The sequence below is a fragment of the Halichoerus grypus genome, chromosome 14 (assembly GCF_964656455.1).
Source record: "Halichoerus grypus chromosome 14, mHalGry1.hap1.1, whole genome shotgun sequence".
In the NCBI taxonomy this organism is placed as follows: domain Eukaryota; kingdom Metazoa; phylum Chordata; class Mammalia; order Carnivora; family Phocidae; genus Halichoerus; species Halichoerus grypus.
In genome coordinates this window covers 70,959,966-70,974,779 of record NC_135725.1, presented here as the reverse complement: position 1 = coordinate 70,974,779, position 14,814 = coordinate 70,959,966, and the positions used below count along the sequence as shown (strand labels likewise).

Sequence of the window (14,814 nt, the reverse complement as noted above, 5' to 3'; positions counted from 1 at the left end):
CCCCTCCCCACCATGCAGCCCCAAGACACCTGGCAGGGCCCCAGGGTGCTAGAGAACATGGCCAGCCTCTGTCACACAGCTGGGAACGCGGCCTTCTGTCTCTGATTCCAAGCTCCGCCCACAGTGCCTTTCTGTCTCTGATTCCAAGCTCCGCCCACAGTGCCTTTCTGTCTCTGATTCCAAGCTCCGCCCACAGTGCCTTTCTGTCTCTGATTCCAAGCTCCGCCCACAGTGCCTTTCTGCTGGGGGGCCAGCAGCTGACTCTTGTGTCTGGGTTCATGTCTCGGCACCTAAAGAAGGGGCTCCAGAGTCCTATCGAACTGCTGTGCATCACACCCTGCCCCCTGAGGGAGGGAGGTGGTTGCAGGGTTACTTCATGGCTTCCTTGCAGGCCCACAGGCATGCCCGTCTCTAGGATCCCCATGGCAGGTAGCCTGCCCAAAGTAGTCGCACCTTTCTGCACCTGTCAGCGTGTCTTGCTTTGAATTCTCAAGGGCTTGTGAGTTAAAACATGTCTTTCCTTTGCTTTCTAAAGAAGTGATTGTTTTGTTTGTTTTTCTCTAATAAAATTATATTTTCCTTTTAGCATCTAGTGGAAATTATATATATTGGGAACCAAAACAAACTAAAAAAAAAGGGTCCACTGGGGGGGGGGAAAAACCACAGTAAATATACCCTTTAGGAACAAATGAACTAATAACCACTGTTCGCAGCTCTTCAGTTTGCTCTTCACAGCCTGTGGGATCCCGGAGTGTGTAGGATTGCTGTGGGAGCCAGGGATGAAATTGTGCTCCGGGCTGCAGAGGTGATACCAGAAAAATAGCACCTTGCAAAACACTTACCCTTCCTGGTGAAATCCAGCTGGAGGTGAATCTGGCCCAGAGCCTGGCTCTGTGCACTGGCCCTCTCTGAAAACTGGAATGCAGAGCCAATTAGACCCCAAGCTAGACTCATAACAATGAAATGTTTCTCTCATTGTCAGAGAAGCAATAAACCTTGATGTGAAGCACACCACCCTAGCAACGTAGCCCAGCGATTGCACCGTGTTTGTGCTTTTCCCGCCAACCTTGCGTATGAAACACGTTGGTTGCGTTTTACGCATAAAGCTGGCCTTCTCTGCCCATATAGATAAATATATATAAATATACATATATAAATATATATATATATATATTTTTTTTTTTTTACCAGAATAGTTATACTTAAGAGTCCATCAAACTAGAATCAGGCATGAGGAGCCCGGAACCCTTTCTCAGACCCTCAGGGGGCCCGCTTGGCTTTGTGGAAAATACATGGGCTTTGGGATCGAGCAGATGTCCCTTCCAGTGCTGGCCCTGCCACGGTCTAGCTGGCTGGCCCTGAACAGGTTTCCTCACTTCTCTGTTAGGCAACCTTGCCTTTATCTGTAAAATGAGGTCGTACCAGTTATTGACGTCATAGCCTTGTTGTGTGGGTTAAATAGTAACAGATATGAGGTTCCCAGTACAGAGCCTTATATGGAATGAGCGTTCCAGAGCCGTGGCCAGATCACAGCCCTGTTGATAGCAGCAGGACCTACCACGGTAGATGCTCAGGAGAGGCTGAGCTCTCCCTGTAGCTGGAGAAAGCTCTGGGTGGCTGGAGCTGCCCTGGGGCCACCCAGCAATGCCAGTGCAGACCTGGGAGGGGAGCTCATGACATCACGAGCAGGATTCTGGAATACTGCCTTCATGTTTCTATCTGTGAGCTCGAAAGTGATGACTAGAAGTTGCTGTTTGGTTGCCTTGTTTATATGTTCATTTAAACAGCTAATAACCAAAAAGAAACGGCATTCGTGAAAGTTCCTAACAGTGTTGGTAGGATTTGCTGATGATGGTTAAATAAATCACTAATAATGCCGCTTTACAACCTGTTACATTACAGTTTTTCCCTTCTTTTCTTTAGCTCTAAAACAAATCCCGAAGTCCATAATTACCAGGTGAGATACTGCTTTTAAAGATTTTCATTAACACTTAAAGTTTCAAAATTTTCTGCATTCAAGCAGTCATTATGCTTATAGCCAAATTTTGAAGAAACAATAACAAAACATTTTTTGTGGGTGGGTGGGAGAGGGGTTGTTTTTGTTTTTTGAGAAAACAGTAAGAGGGAGCCTTGTTCCATGACCCCTGGTCCCTTCTGGTCATTTCAGCTGGGCCTATTTTTTCTTAACATTGTTAGCTGGCAAACAGCAGGGACATATGTTTAAGTTTCTGGGTGGTCAAATACAACCTCTTAGGGGCACTCAAGTGAGGTGTTTTGTCAGTGTGTTCTCAGCCTCGAGAATGTGAGTCCCTTGAGATGTGCCTCCAGGAAAAGATGTCTTAGTCACATGTTTGGGAGATGGTGAACCCTTCATTCCCCTTCTTGGATCTTACAGTGCCCATCCAGGTGTCAAAAGTACTGAGAAGGGGCGCCTGGGTGGCTCAGTCATTAAGCGTCTGCCTTCAGCTCAGGTCATGATCCCAGAGTCCTGGGATTGAGCCCCGCATCGGGCTCCCTGCTCTGCAGGAAGCCTGCTTCTCCCTCTTCCAGGTTTCTCCCTCTCCCACTCCCCCTGCACGTGTTCCCTCTCTCACTGTCTCTCTCTCTGTCAAATAAATAAATAAAATCTTAAAAAAAAAAAAGTACTGAGAAATCCTGCAAAAAAAGACACTTTTTTTTTTTAAGCCATTGTTTCCCCAAATCATTTGACGATTGAACAATCCCTCCCCCATTTAAAAAAAAAAACCAAAAAACTAGCCTCACCTCCCTGCCTGCCGGTTTTTTGGATAGTGTATCTGTTAATATCAGTGGAGCACTGGTTTCTAGAACCTTCTTTATAGAGCATTGTACCAGGCCTGTTGAGCCTGCAGAAGGAGCACAGAGAGGTTTCCCTGGCTGGTGTTCTGCTCTTCTACCGGGTGGCCAAGCAGGGTCCCCACCCCCTGCCTGCCCACCCACCCATACCTGGGGGTGGCTCTTGCTGGCCATTCATGGCCTTCTACAACCTGGCTCCAACATGCTTTTCTACATTTATTCCCCCCTCCTCCCAGCTCCTTATCACACATCATGTGTTCAGCTCCCAGAGAAGCACATAATTGTGGCCCCATAATTTCTTCCCACTGTTCCTTTGTCCATGTTTCTCTGCCTGAAATTCCCTTACCTGTCTGCACATTAAAATATCCTCCAGAGCCTCCTCAGAAGTCACCTCCTCCACGGAGCCTTCTCTGATCCTCCTGATTGATAATCACTGACACCAGTGGTCCTCAGTCTTGCAGCTACACATCTGGCAGGCTTTAAAAACATAACCAGTGCTCGGGCCTCACCCCAGACTGATTCAATCAGAAGCTCTGAGGATGGGTCTGGGTATCAGACACCTTCTGAGCACCTGTGTATGGTGGTTCTAATGAGCAGCCGGGGGGAGGGGCGCCCCCTGCACTGACAATGTGTCCCTCACTAGGTTCGTGCTTAGAGGCAGCATCTGTGTCTGATGACCTCCTCGCTTGGGCCATTTTTCTTGTGCTGGGTGGGTTCTATCCAAGGACACTACTCTCCTCTCATCAGTCTGGTTTTGAATGTCACGAGTAAGAAGCTACTCCATAAGGGGTTCTCCTGGGAGCATTATTTTAGTTAGTGTCCTTCTTGATCTTTTGTTACTGTAGATATTAATTCCTTAGATGGGGGTGGGATCCCAATGTACATGATCTTGACGAGGTCTCCAAAGTATGTTTCAGAAGAATTTTGTGATATCATCTTCTGTACATGAAATCATCTTCACAACGTGCAGAACTTGGACATGACTTCTGAGTTTGGGGGAATAACATGTAAAAAGTGCTTTGAACCTGGTAGGGGAACAGCCAGGTTTCCCAATCTCGTTGCCTTCTTTAGGTTCTTGAATCTTGTCGGTCACAGGTTGGCTTTTTGGTTTGGAGGGATTTTCAGGTGTGAGAGGCTGGCTGTGGGGGAAGGGAAGAGCTGTGGATGGGTGGTCCCTGCTTGAAGGCATGAAAAAATATGAAAATGAAGTAAAGCCTTCCCTGCCCAGAGTGAACATGGAAACAGTTGTCCATTGAACTCCAGGCACAAAAACTGTTACCTAGACGTTGTTCTTCTCATAACATCTTTGGCAACCCCTGGTCTTCTACCCCTTGCCAAGCCTTAGAGGTTCTGTGTTGCTCTATCAAGGTTTGGGAGTGAATTGACCAGGAAGAGAACGTCCTGAGAAGTGGGCTGATCGGTAAGCGTCTGAGTCCTGAGAAGGGTTTTCAGGAGGATGGCCTTGCATTGTCCATCTTTCTGCGAGCTCAGCCAGCTGCAAAGAAGGATGGATTGCTGTGGTTTTGATAAGGACACTGTTGGCGTTTGGGGAGGGCCAGTTCTTCATTGTGGGACTGTCCCGAGAGTTATAGGATGTTTAGCTTACCTCTTTCTCCCCAGTAGTTAAAGGTAATCCTGTCGTCATCGTGACAAGCAAAAGTGCACATATATATTTCCAATTGTCCCCAGGGGGACAAAACTGCCCTGGTGAGAGCCATTTGGGTTCACACTAAAAAATGCTCCTTGACAGCTTTAGAGTGTGAATAAATTACCAAAGGAGACGAAGTTTTGGGAATATCCTTCCAGGTCTTTATGGATGAGGTACCCACCTTGCACTAATGAATCTGATTTGATTGTGTTTGAAGACAGGGAATAGAATAGGAGGTCCATTTCTCTTCTAGATTATTCCCTTCTGTTGGAGATCCAACTGGTGGAGCCTCATTTGGGGCCTGGCTGTATGACCAAAACACTTGAAGCATTCAGTTTTGGGCAAACCACCTAAACTCTGGGTCTCTGTCTCCCTGAGAGAGGTCCGCTCTCAGATTCGGCTCCTGAGATCTTTTCTCTGGATCCTTTTCCTCTAGCATGTCTTTTTAGGGGCTGTACACTTTGCTTGCTGACAGGTATCTTTGAAAGAGAGAGGCCACTAGAAGACAGAATAGGCAGGCAGGGAGGGAGGGCATCTTTGGTTCCTGAAAATGGAATGAACAGAATTACTGAGAATTTTCCATAATACAGAACAGGTTTGTGCATATCAACCAAAACAGCAGGGAAAGGAGAAGAAGGGGAAGAAATAATTGAAAGAATAATGGTGGCAAGACGATAGTGACTTAAAAGTCAGGAGGGTCTAATGTGCCGCACAGAAAGTTAGCCTTGAGAAGTCCCCTTGGCTTCTGGCCATGTCTGGGGCCACCGCCTTCCGCAGGCCAGAGGTGGACAGACGGCCCTACTACCCAGCTAGGCCTGCCTTGTCTTCACCTCTGGTCCTTTTGTGAGTCACCAGTCTGGATCTGTTTTCCCATCTTTCAACGGACAAATTCCTTCCTTCCTTCCTTCCTTCCTTCCTTCCTTCCTTCCATCCATCCATCCATCCATCAGGGTAAGTGCTCTGGGTGGTTTGGGGTTTTGTTTATTTTTGATGGCAACCGGGTGGGGGGTGAGGTTTGGTACTGGGTTTTGGATCATATTTTAGAAAAATATTCTTGCTGCTTAAACAAGGGAGAAAGAGACCGCCCACAGTCCTGTTGCCTTGGTGTCCCTGTCCAGTTCTCTTGCATTTGCAGAAGCCACTCTGAGGCACGGTTGTTGTCATTCTCAGCAATGACGAAAATCGTTTCTGAACTTACCATTCGCCCCCTATTTTGGGTGTCTTCCATCTGTTCCCTTGAGGGAGATGGATATTGCCTGTCCTGGGGGTTCTAGGGGACCCTTTCTGGGCAGATGCCTTCCCCATCCCCCCACCCTTTGTCGTGGGGGAAACGTGATCATCCTGGGAAGCCACCTCCCAGCCAGGGTTTCGTTAGAGCCTTTCCATTCACAGCCCTGGGCCCCTCAGCTAGATGCCAGTAAAAGGGAAAGTAAATGAAGGCCATTGAAATCAAAAGGTCATCGAATAATCAAGTTTGGTATTTCATTTCTAGCCTCAGTACCATCCCAATATCCACCCCAGCCAGCCTCGGTGGCACCCTCACTCTCCAAATGTAAGGTAAGTGCTTGAGCTCACAGAGCTGTACTTTCTCAAAAGTTCTCCCTTTGGAAAAACTCGAATTCTACCTACTTGGGAGTCAAAAGTCTGCATCAGAAACAGCTGTTAAGAGTTGCCGTGTCATGGCAGAGATTAATAATTTGCCAAGCAAAGGAAGCCAGTGATGAGTCTGGATTTACCAAAGTTATGCTTTTTGAAATAAAAATGAATTGGGTTTTGTTTTTTGGGTTTTTTTTAGGCATTCTAACCTCAGATATTTTTGGTTTGGTTTTGTGTTAGAAATGTTACTTAAAATTTCTAAGTAACATTTTCCTGTCCCAAGAATTCAGTTACTAAAAATGTGCCTCAAGCTTGGGGATTTTTGTTGTGGGTTTTTTGAAAGGACGTTTTTTTCAGGGTTGGGCTGGGGGGTTGTTTTTTGTGTGTGACAGTAGGTCTTTTTTCTAAACCCAGGGGTCAGTAAACTTTCTCTGTTACGAGCCAGATAACGAGTCTTTTCAGCTTTGTGGTCTCTGTCACAACTACTCAGCTCTGCGGTTGTAACTCCGAAGCAGCCAGAGAGAACCCGAAAGTGAATGGGCGAGGCTGCATTCCAAAAAAACTTATTTACGAAAATAAGTGGGTGGGATCTAGCCCCGTAGGGCTGTTTTCTCACCTCTGCCCTAACCCACCACAATCCTTTCCAAGTAAACTGGCACCTGCCTTGCTGGGTTTTTCATCAGGCTTGAGAGTTTTGATGCCAGCTTTGTAAAGGCAAACGTTCCTTTGCAGATTTGAATTTTAGATCAGTCTTAATTGGTGTTTGTGTGTGAGGCTCTTTCTGTTGGTGAATTCACTTTGCATAAAGTTATTTCTTGGTGAGGTTGCTAGCCTTGCTGCTTGAGAAAGTATGGAGAGAATGGAGTGATGAAAATAAATCCATGTGGAGCAAGGCAAAAGAGAGCAATTAGTTTTTAATGGTTCTTGGCACTTTTGTTGGGAGACCTTGGAGGAGGATCGCAGTGCAGTTTTATCAACAACACTTGATACTCGGGTAACTTTTTAAAGCTAGTCAGCCCAGCAGAGTAATAACTCTAAATGTTTCTGTATTGCAAAGGCCGTTTCTTTTCCAGACAGAAGAAAACAGAAGAGATTTCTAGAAATGCTATTTTTATTGACCTTATTTTTACAGAATTTTAGACTTTTTAGTGCCTGTTTTACCACCTTAGTTTCCTTCTGAGGCGCAACCTTGCCCAGCAGTTTGCAAAGGGGATTCTGTGGGAGGCCACAACAGGGTCCTCTCTGGGGGTATTGGCCTCCCCTGCAAGCTCGCTGATGCGCATTCTTTGCCCCACTCCAACCCTGCTGGATCAGTGTCTGGGGGTAGGGCCCAGTACTCTGTGTTTTATCAGGCTCTCCAAAGTTAGAGAAGACTGAGATACCTACCCCAGGAAAAGAGAGTTCCTTGGCCCAGCACTCTTGGCAACTCTGCCTAAGGCATTCACAGCGCCCATTAGCAATGCGCTGACAGCGCTGAACGGTGCCTGGCCAAGGACCCCTTGTCACCTGACTTTCCTCAGACTGACTTGCTCAGCAAGGTGCCCTTTGAGAAATGATGGTATGGCCGTGGAGCGGGCTTCTCTTGACCTGGACGTTGATAGATAACCTGCATTCTGAATTAAAAAAAAAATACCTTAGAAAACCCATTCGTTTCCATCTGTAAGCCATCCCCATTGATACGGCTCATGGTTTCTCCTGCCCACCTCCCTCATACTTGTGTTGTTTCACTCACATTTCTGAATTTTCTTTCATCCCTCCCGCTAACCATTCACTCTGCCAACAAAACAGGCCATGCTTTCAGGATGACAGGCCACCGCACTGGGAAAAGTCGGCCAGTGGAGGTGGCAGCCATTTCGATTATGTCCACGACCAGAACCAGAAGAACTTAGGAGGAATGCAAAGTATGGTGTATCGAGATAAACTCATGACTGCACTTTGAGAGACTGAAGCATCTCATCTCCATTCACCATCACAATGTCCTTACTTCCCACGAAAAGTGTCTTGGCATCACATAGACGTGTTTGCACAAGTGTCTTTGCAGAAAAGTTCTGAGAAGTGTTCCCGGCATCCATATAAATATTTGCAAACAACCACAATCACTAGTCGTAATTTACTGTTGACTGCATTCTCAATAAAATGAAGGTAGTTAAAAGGCTCAGGAATCATTTTAACATTCTGATTTTAAAATTGGAGTAAAAGTCTGTGTTGATCGTATTGCTATGTACTTAATATTTGTTATTTAATGAACGGGACCAAATAACACCAGGAGAACATGGGAAGATAGCTCTGTGGAGAGCACTGCACAGTCCTGGGGTGAGGAGGAGGCTGCTGGGGCCCGGCCCCGGCCACTGTCAGAGGGTGGACAAGCCCTTTTCCTCTGGTGGCCTCCTTTGCCCCATCTGAAAAGAGTGGGTTAGACAAAATGATCGCCAAGCTCCTTCCAGCTCTACAATTCTGTGATCTATGGAAAGTTAATATTTTCAGTCTGAGGATCTAACATTCCAATGAAATTTCTCAGAGGGAAAACTGCAAAATCCCCTTCTCTAACAGAGGGTTACCCCTTTCAGAAGCCGAATAAAGTATATAACTGGGTAGGTGGGACGTGTGTACGGGGAGGCTCTGAATTTCCTATCTTAAAGCAGTCTGGCCACTTTGAATCTTAGCAGATTTACTAATCAGAAATTGCATCGCATCCGTTTGCTCAAGTACGAGAATGATTTTTTAAATTATTGATTGGTGCTGCTAACTTGTGTGATTTCAGAAGACATGATTATGAATACACTGTCAGAATTTATAGAACTTGAGGCTTGGACTTCACTCTTTAAAAAAGTGACATGCAATCCAAGATCCATTTATGGCTCAAATTAAAGTATATAGGATTTTAATAAAGTTGTGCCAAAGCATCCCATAGAATAGGATGGGGTGGGTGTCATGCAGTCATTTCGTAGTTCCAGCTAATCAGTGTGTTGTGTTTGAGGGTAGAACTTGTACCGAAATACTTATTTCCCCCCATTTCGAGCCACAAGTCAAACATTTTTTTCTCTTGATAGACCTGAGATATTTTTCACTAGTATTTTTGTGAAAACAATTCTTAAACGCCATTTCCATATGTGTAATCGTAATTTGGCCCATTTTAAGCTTTTTTAAAAAAATGTATTGACATCTCTTTGAGATATTTTATTGCTAAAATCTGATCTATTTTTGGTTGCCACAAAAATCTGTCCAGAGGGAGGGACTCAGCTACACGCCCTGCACAGTAGAGTCAGTCACCTATAAACTTTTCCTAAGATATCTGTTTACAGGTGTTTTCCGTTTTAGCAGATGTTTTGATCCTCAGTGTTTGTGCTGCATACAAATAAATGTGTTCCGAAACTTTTAATCTTACTGATACATTTTTACCAATGTGTTTCCAAGGAATAAAGATTATTCTTGCTTTTTTGGACTCCATCTTCATTTTATGTTGCGCAGAAGTATCATTTGCGGATGACGTAGATAACGGGACAGTGAGCTTTTGGAAGTCTGAAGGTGAGCATTCAGTTAGGTGACGTGGAGCAAGTTCATCTTAGAATGAAGCTACTCTGGGGAAGAGTGGCTCTGGTAGGCACCCTGGCTGAAGCTTTTCTTCATCTGGTGCATCTGTGGTGAAGGTTCTAGTCACTGGTCACAGGGGCTGAGCAGAGTGAAGTGGTGGCAGAGTAGGTTTCCCCCATTACCATCCTGTGATGCAGGTGGGTGTTTGTCCCAGCTGCTGTTGCTGTTCCTGGTGGAAAGACGTCCAAACCTGTGTCTGTGGCCTCCTGGAGAGTGTATATACATGGATACCCTCTAATAAATACCTTTCTGTTTAAAATAACTTGAGTGGATTCAGTCGTCTGCAACCAAGAAGTCGAACAGGATGCATACTTATGACCTCCGAGATGTTAAATGACGTGTCCACTTTTCATCCCTCAGCTTAGTGGGCCTCTCTACTGCATTTGATGGTGGTGGTCACTCATTCATGGCTTCTTGAAATTTTGTGCACTTGGTTTCTGCGACATCTGGCTCTCTAGCTCTTTGACTTTTTCCTCAATCTTTTTAACAGCCTCATCCTTCCGTCTTCCTATTAAATGTTGGTGTTTTCCAGGGCTCCTTCCTCTGCCCACTGCCTTTCTCACCATCACAGTCGATCCTGGGCCTTCTCCTCCTGGCACCATTTTATGGCTGTTGACCATGAAGTCATTATCGCTAACCCAGACTACTCCCACTGCTCCTGTGAGTTTTTAGACTGACATTTCAACCCATGTATCCCATGTACACCTCAAACTCATGTCAGAAAGCAAATTCATCATCTTTTCCTGGAGAACAAAGAAGAGACTTCCACCTGATTCTCCACCTGCAAGAAGAATGTATGCACACTCCATCCGTAGCTCTTCCCCCTGTTGCCGCCCTACATCCAGGCAGTCCCCAGGCCTGCTCAGCTCCTGACCTTGTCAACCCTGACCTTGCAGCGGCATCTTCTTTCTGCCAGGGAGGTGCTCTTCCTGGTCTCCTTGACTCCAGGCTCCTGCCGAGCTCATTGTCCTCACAGTCATTCCGATGATCGACATCTGCCAGGGTTCTCCAGCACCCGTAGGGTGAGGTCCAAGGCCTTCTCTATGGAATCCCTTTGCTGTCTGCTTCCGTTCTATTGCTCTAGCCTATTTCGCCCCATTTCTTACCCTCCCGTTTAAATTTCTACACCACCAAGCTGCTTGTTGTTCTGGCATGCACCATATTCTGCTGTTGCTCCCGTCTTTGCTTTGCAAACACTGTTCCTTCTGCCCAGAATGCTCTGACTCCCATCCCCTTTGCCCAACTCTTGCTCACCCCTTATGCCTCTGCTCAGACGGACGTAGTCTTCTCCCCAGGACTCCTACCACCCCCATCTCTGCAAACTGGGTCAGTTTCTGTGTTCTGCTCTGTGCCTGCCCCTCAGCCGTGCTGTATCAACATTTCATTCACTACTTTACATTAAAACTGCCTCTTTTGTTCATCTCATCCTGGAACCTGCACGCTCCTTAAGTATGAACTTTGTCCCGTATTTGCCTTTGTTCCCCAGTGCCTGATAGATAGCAGGCGCTCCGTGAATGTCTGTTCAGCAAATGAGTGACTCCACATTCATTCTAACAGAAATGTCTAACCAGGGGCGCCTGGGTGGCTCAGTCAGTTAAGTATCTGCCTTTGGCTCAAGTCATGATCGAGCCCTGTGTCAGGCTCCCTGCTCAGTGGGGAGCCTGCTTCTTCTCCCTCTGCCTCTCCCTCTGTTTATGCTCTCTCTCTGTCAAATGAATAAATAAAATCTTTAAAAAAAAAAAAATGTCTAGCGAGATAACAGGAAGTACGTCATCTCTCAGCTGGTCCGAAGGTATCTGAACAGCTGTACCTAGTCTAGGGCGTTGCATTTTGAGTAGGACATTGACCATCAGCTACGTTCTGGCTTCAGCTTCATCATCTGAATATGACCCAGTGTGTCTGCGGTGTTCTCATTCGAAGCGTCAGTGTCATGATATGCGTTGTTATTACAAGGGCAGATGATACTGGAGAGCTGCTGGAAACCCTGTAGGTCGACGTAGATCCGCAGTAACATGCAGGGACTGTTAGCCAGATGTGTGCTCCCAGCACTGCGCATGTCACTTCACCTGATCTTCCCAGCCGCTCTGTGTGGTGGGGGGTGTCCTCTTTGCTCACATGGGGAAGCTCAGGCTTCGGGTTTAACTAAGCAGCTTGCACATCGTCACACGGGCAGTTCTGACTCCCAGCCCGTGTTCTCAGCCCCTGAGCTCTGATGTTTCTCACCGACAACCATCTCACCATTTGGGACCCTGTCAATCTCTATATATATATATCCATGAGACTATTACTAGATTATGTAGAAGAGTTCACTACCCCGAGATCTGGATACTAACTAGAAAGCCACTCACCACCACCAGCGTCCATATCCCTGTACACCAGTGGCCTAGTGACCTTGTCCATCACCAGTGAGCTAGTAACCCTGTTACCCTTCCCAGGGGTCTGGTAACCCCTAACACCTTACCACCCCTCCTCCTGCAATCTAGAACCTGCATTCATTCAATAACCCCCTTTACAAAGGAGCAGAGATTGAGCATTATTTTCTTCTTAGTGAACCACTCCTTATTTGAGGCGATCCACTGCTTCCATACCCAGAGCTCCCAAACTAGTCATTTCTTCTGGAGTATTACCTGCCTGCACGGCCAAGCTCGAGACTCCATAATTAACATAATTTTTGAAACTTGGGTACTTACCGGTCTTGGATCATCTCTTATTTTTCTGTGGTTCCCTCAGAATATCAAACAGTGAACTGACAGTGTGGTCAGATTGATGTAATTCATACGGACTGAAAGACTTGAAATTATGCCAGGTGATTATCTTGACCTTCAAAAACCTCTTGCCTGTTTCGTTTCTTGGTCTACCATTTCCACTGAAAATGGTTCTCCTTAACAGCAAAGATGAAGGAATAGGACAGTGTGGGAGTACTGCTTTTTTTTTTTTTTTTTTTGCCCGTTAATATGGCACCATCCTTCCAGGTCAGTAACTCCAGCCTCCTGGGTCCTGGTCTGAACACAACTAATAATAGATCCTTTTTGTTGCCCTTGAGTTTCTAGCTTTTAACTAGTCCTTTAAGATCTGAGCTCATCAAAGAACTCCCTGAGCAGCCATATTGATCCTTTGGATCAATATTCCCCAAACTCGGCTCTAAGTCAATTCCCTGACTGTACTGAATCTTCCAAAAGGACCAGGTAAATACCCTAAATAGGCTTAAGGATGATTTCCCTCTGCTATTTCCCTCCAGGAGGCAACCGACAAATGCGGAGGCAAGGCATAACAGGGCAGAGAGAGGGAGAACGCAAACTGCTGTTAAGGAAAGAGTCCCTTTGCACATGAAAAATAGCACATTTTTAAGAAGACCAAGGGGTATCTAAAAGGTGAAACTAATGTGAAATTTGACATTCAGCTGAGCCTCAGCAAAAGAAATCTTAATTCTGCAAATTGGCCAACTTCCCCAAAATTAGGGAGCCCAAGAATTACTTGGACAGCTTATTAAAAATGGAAATTGCTAGGCTCTATTTAAGGCTCTATTTAACTAGGGGATAACGCCATGGGAATGGTGAGACCTAAGGAACCTTCATTTGAAGTCTCCAGGCGAGTCCGCGATGGACAAGTGTAGGACCTCCCCTTGGAAAAGCACAGCTACCTATCTGGTTTGCCCTTGTTTTATGGTTCAATTTTAACTAATTTAGAGGCCAACTCTTTTTTGTTTTTAAAGTAGGCATGATATCAAAAAGTAAATGGATACATCATAATAAGTAGCTAGATATGTCTACTCAGCATAGTTTTGCACTTGCTTAGGTTCATAGTGAAGCAGAAGAATACAAAAATTCTAGGGTTTCTTTACGTGGCTTTAATTTCATCATGAGCCCCCTCTCCCAAGTCTGTCAGACTGAATCTGTCATTGTTCTGCTCTCACGCCGGAAGCAAGGGGCTAGAGAACTGTATCCACTGAAGAAGATGACCTGGACACTCCAGCATAAGGACCCGTGCCAAGATGAGAACCCATCGTGCGGAAGAAGCAGAAGCTTGCAGAAGCAAAATGGCAGGATATTGCCTGCTGATGAGAGACAGACTGCAGGTCCGGTGTGGAGTGTTGATTTTGTTGGGGGCAAGAGCCCTGCAGTTTTCCCACGAGGTGAAATGTTCATGCTCTGGAGTCTTGCACGCTTTGAATCCCAACTTTGCCACTTACCAGCCATGTGACCTTTGTCCAGTTTCTTCTCTGTGCCTCCTTTTCCTCGTCCCCAAATGGAATTAAAGGACATTATGTATGGAAGGTGTTTTGCACCATGTTCGATGCTGGTTGGCAGCAGTTTTTGGTGGTTTTTGAGATTTAAGGCCTTAGCAGTCCACGTGGTGAGAGGTCAAAGAAATTCAAAGTTGTACTCAAGGAGTGGTCTATGTTAAAGGTTGCTGGCTTGAGATGTATGGTCTAAGTTTAGCCATAGAAAGGGGTGCTTGGCTCCAAGAGAAAGATCAGATGGAAGAGAGTTAACACAATACATAAATACACATCTCCGAAACTCTAACCAGCAAAGAGCAGAAACGCCGTGGGGATCTTTTGAGATGGGATAAAAAGAAAGAAAGATGATATTTCTGTCTGAGAATACGAGGGGCTAACTGTCCAGGCGGAATGTGGACAATGCTTTCCCATCTGCTGACGGCAAAGCTGGAGGAAGAAGGAACTGGTGAGACCACTGAGAATGCATTCTGTGGGTACAATGGGGACCCAAAAGTTGGGAGAATTGAAACAGCATATGCTCCGTTCCCAACTTGTCTAGCTTAGGATTTCATCTTCCACAAAGCAGAGGAGGCTTTTAACAATTAGGAGACTAAGTAGAAAGTCAGTAATAAAGGGAACTGCTGTGCTTTTTCACTTATTTTAGTAGGTAATACAGTGGTAAAAATTCAGACAAAAATATCAAAAAGTTACTTTTCCTTTCCACCTTTTTATTCCCTAGTTCCGTAATTCTCCCCAGAGGCAAACATTGTTAGCGTTTCATCGTGTCAATCTAGAGCTATTCCACATATAAACAAGCATGTGTATGTATTTAACCAGTCAGTATTGGTGGTCATTTAGGCTGCCCCAAATCTCAAAAATTACAATTTTTCTGCCGTCCTTCTACGTTCCGTTTATGCACTTGAGTAAATTCATCTGTAGATAAACT

The 14,814-nt window shown here is 45.6% G+C and overlaps 1 protein-coding gene across 5 annotated transcripts in view; it reads left to right on the top strand.

The window, feature by feature from the left end:
• The window catches only part of EPB41L4B (erythrocyte membrane protein band 4.1 like 4B), a 127,936-nt gene that overhangs the window by 64,020 nt on the left and 49,102 nt on the right, over nt 1-14,814 (top strand). For 4 of the 5 annotated variants that reach the window (XM_078061579.1, XM_078061580.1, XM_078061577.1 and 1 more), the window contains exons 14-15: nt 1,924-1,957; nt 5,955-6,019. In XM_078061579.1, coding sequence (XP_077917705.1) covers nt 1,924-1,957; nt 5,955-6,019 — 99 coding nt within the window. Of the gene's footprint in view, nt 1-1,923; nt 1,958-5,954; nt 6,020-7,846; nt 9,495-14,814 lie in introns of those variants that run through there. The other variant, XM_036112963.2, reaches the window with a different exon arrangement.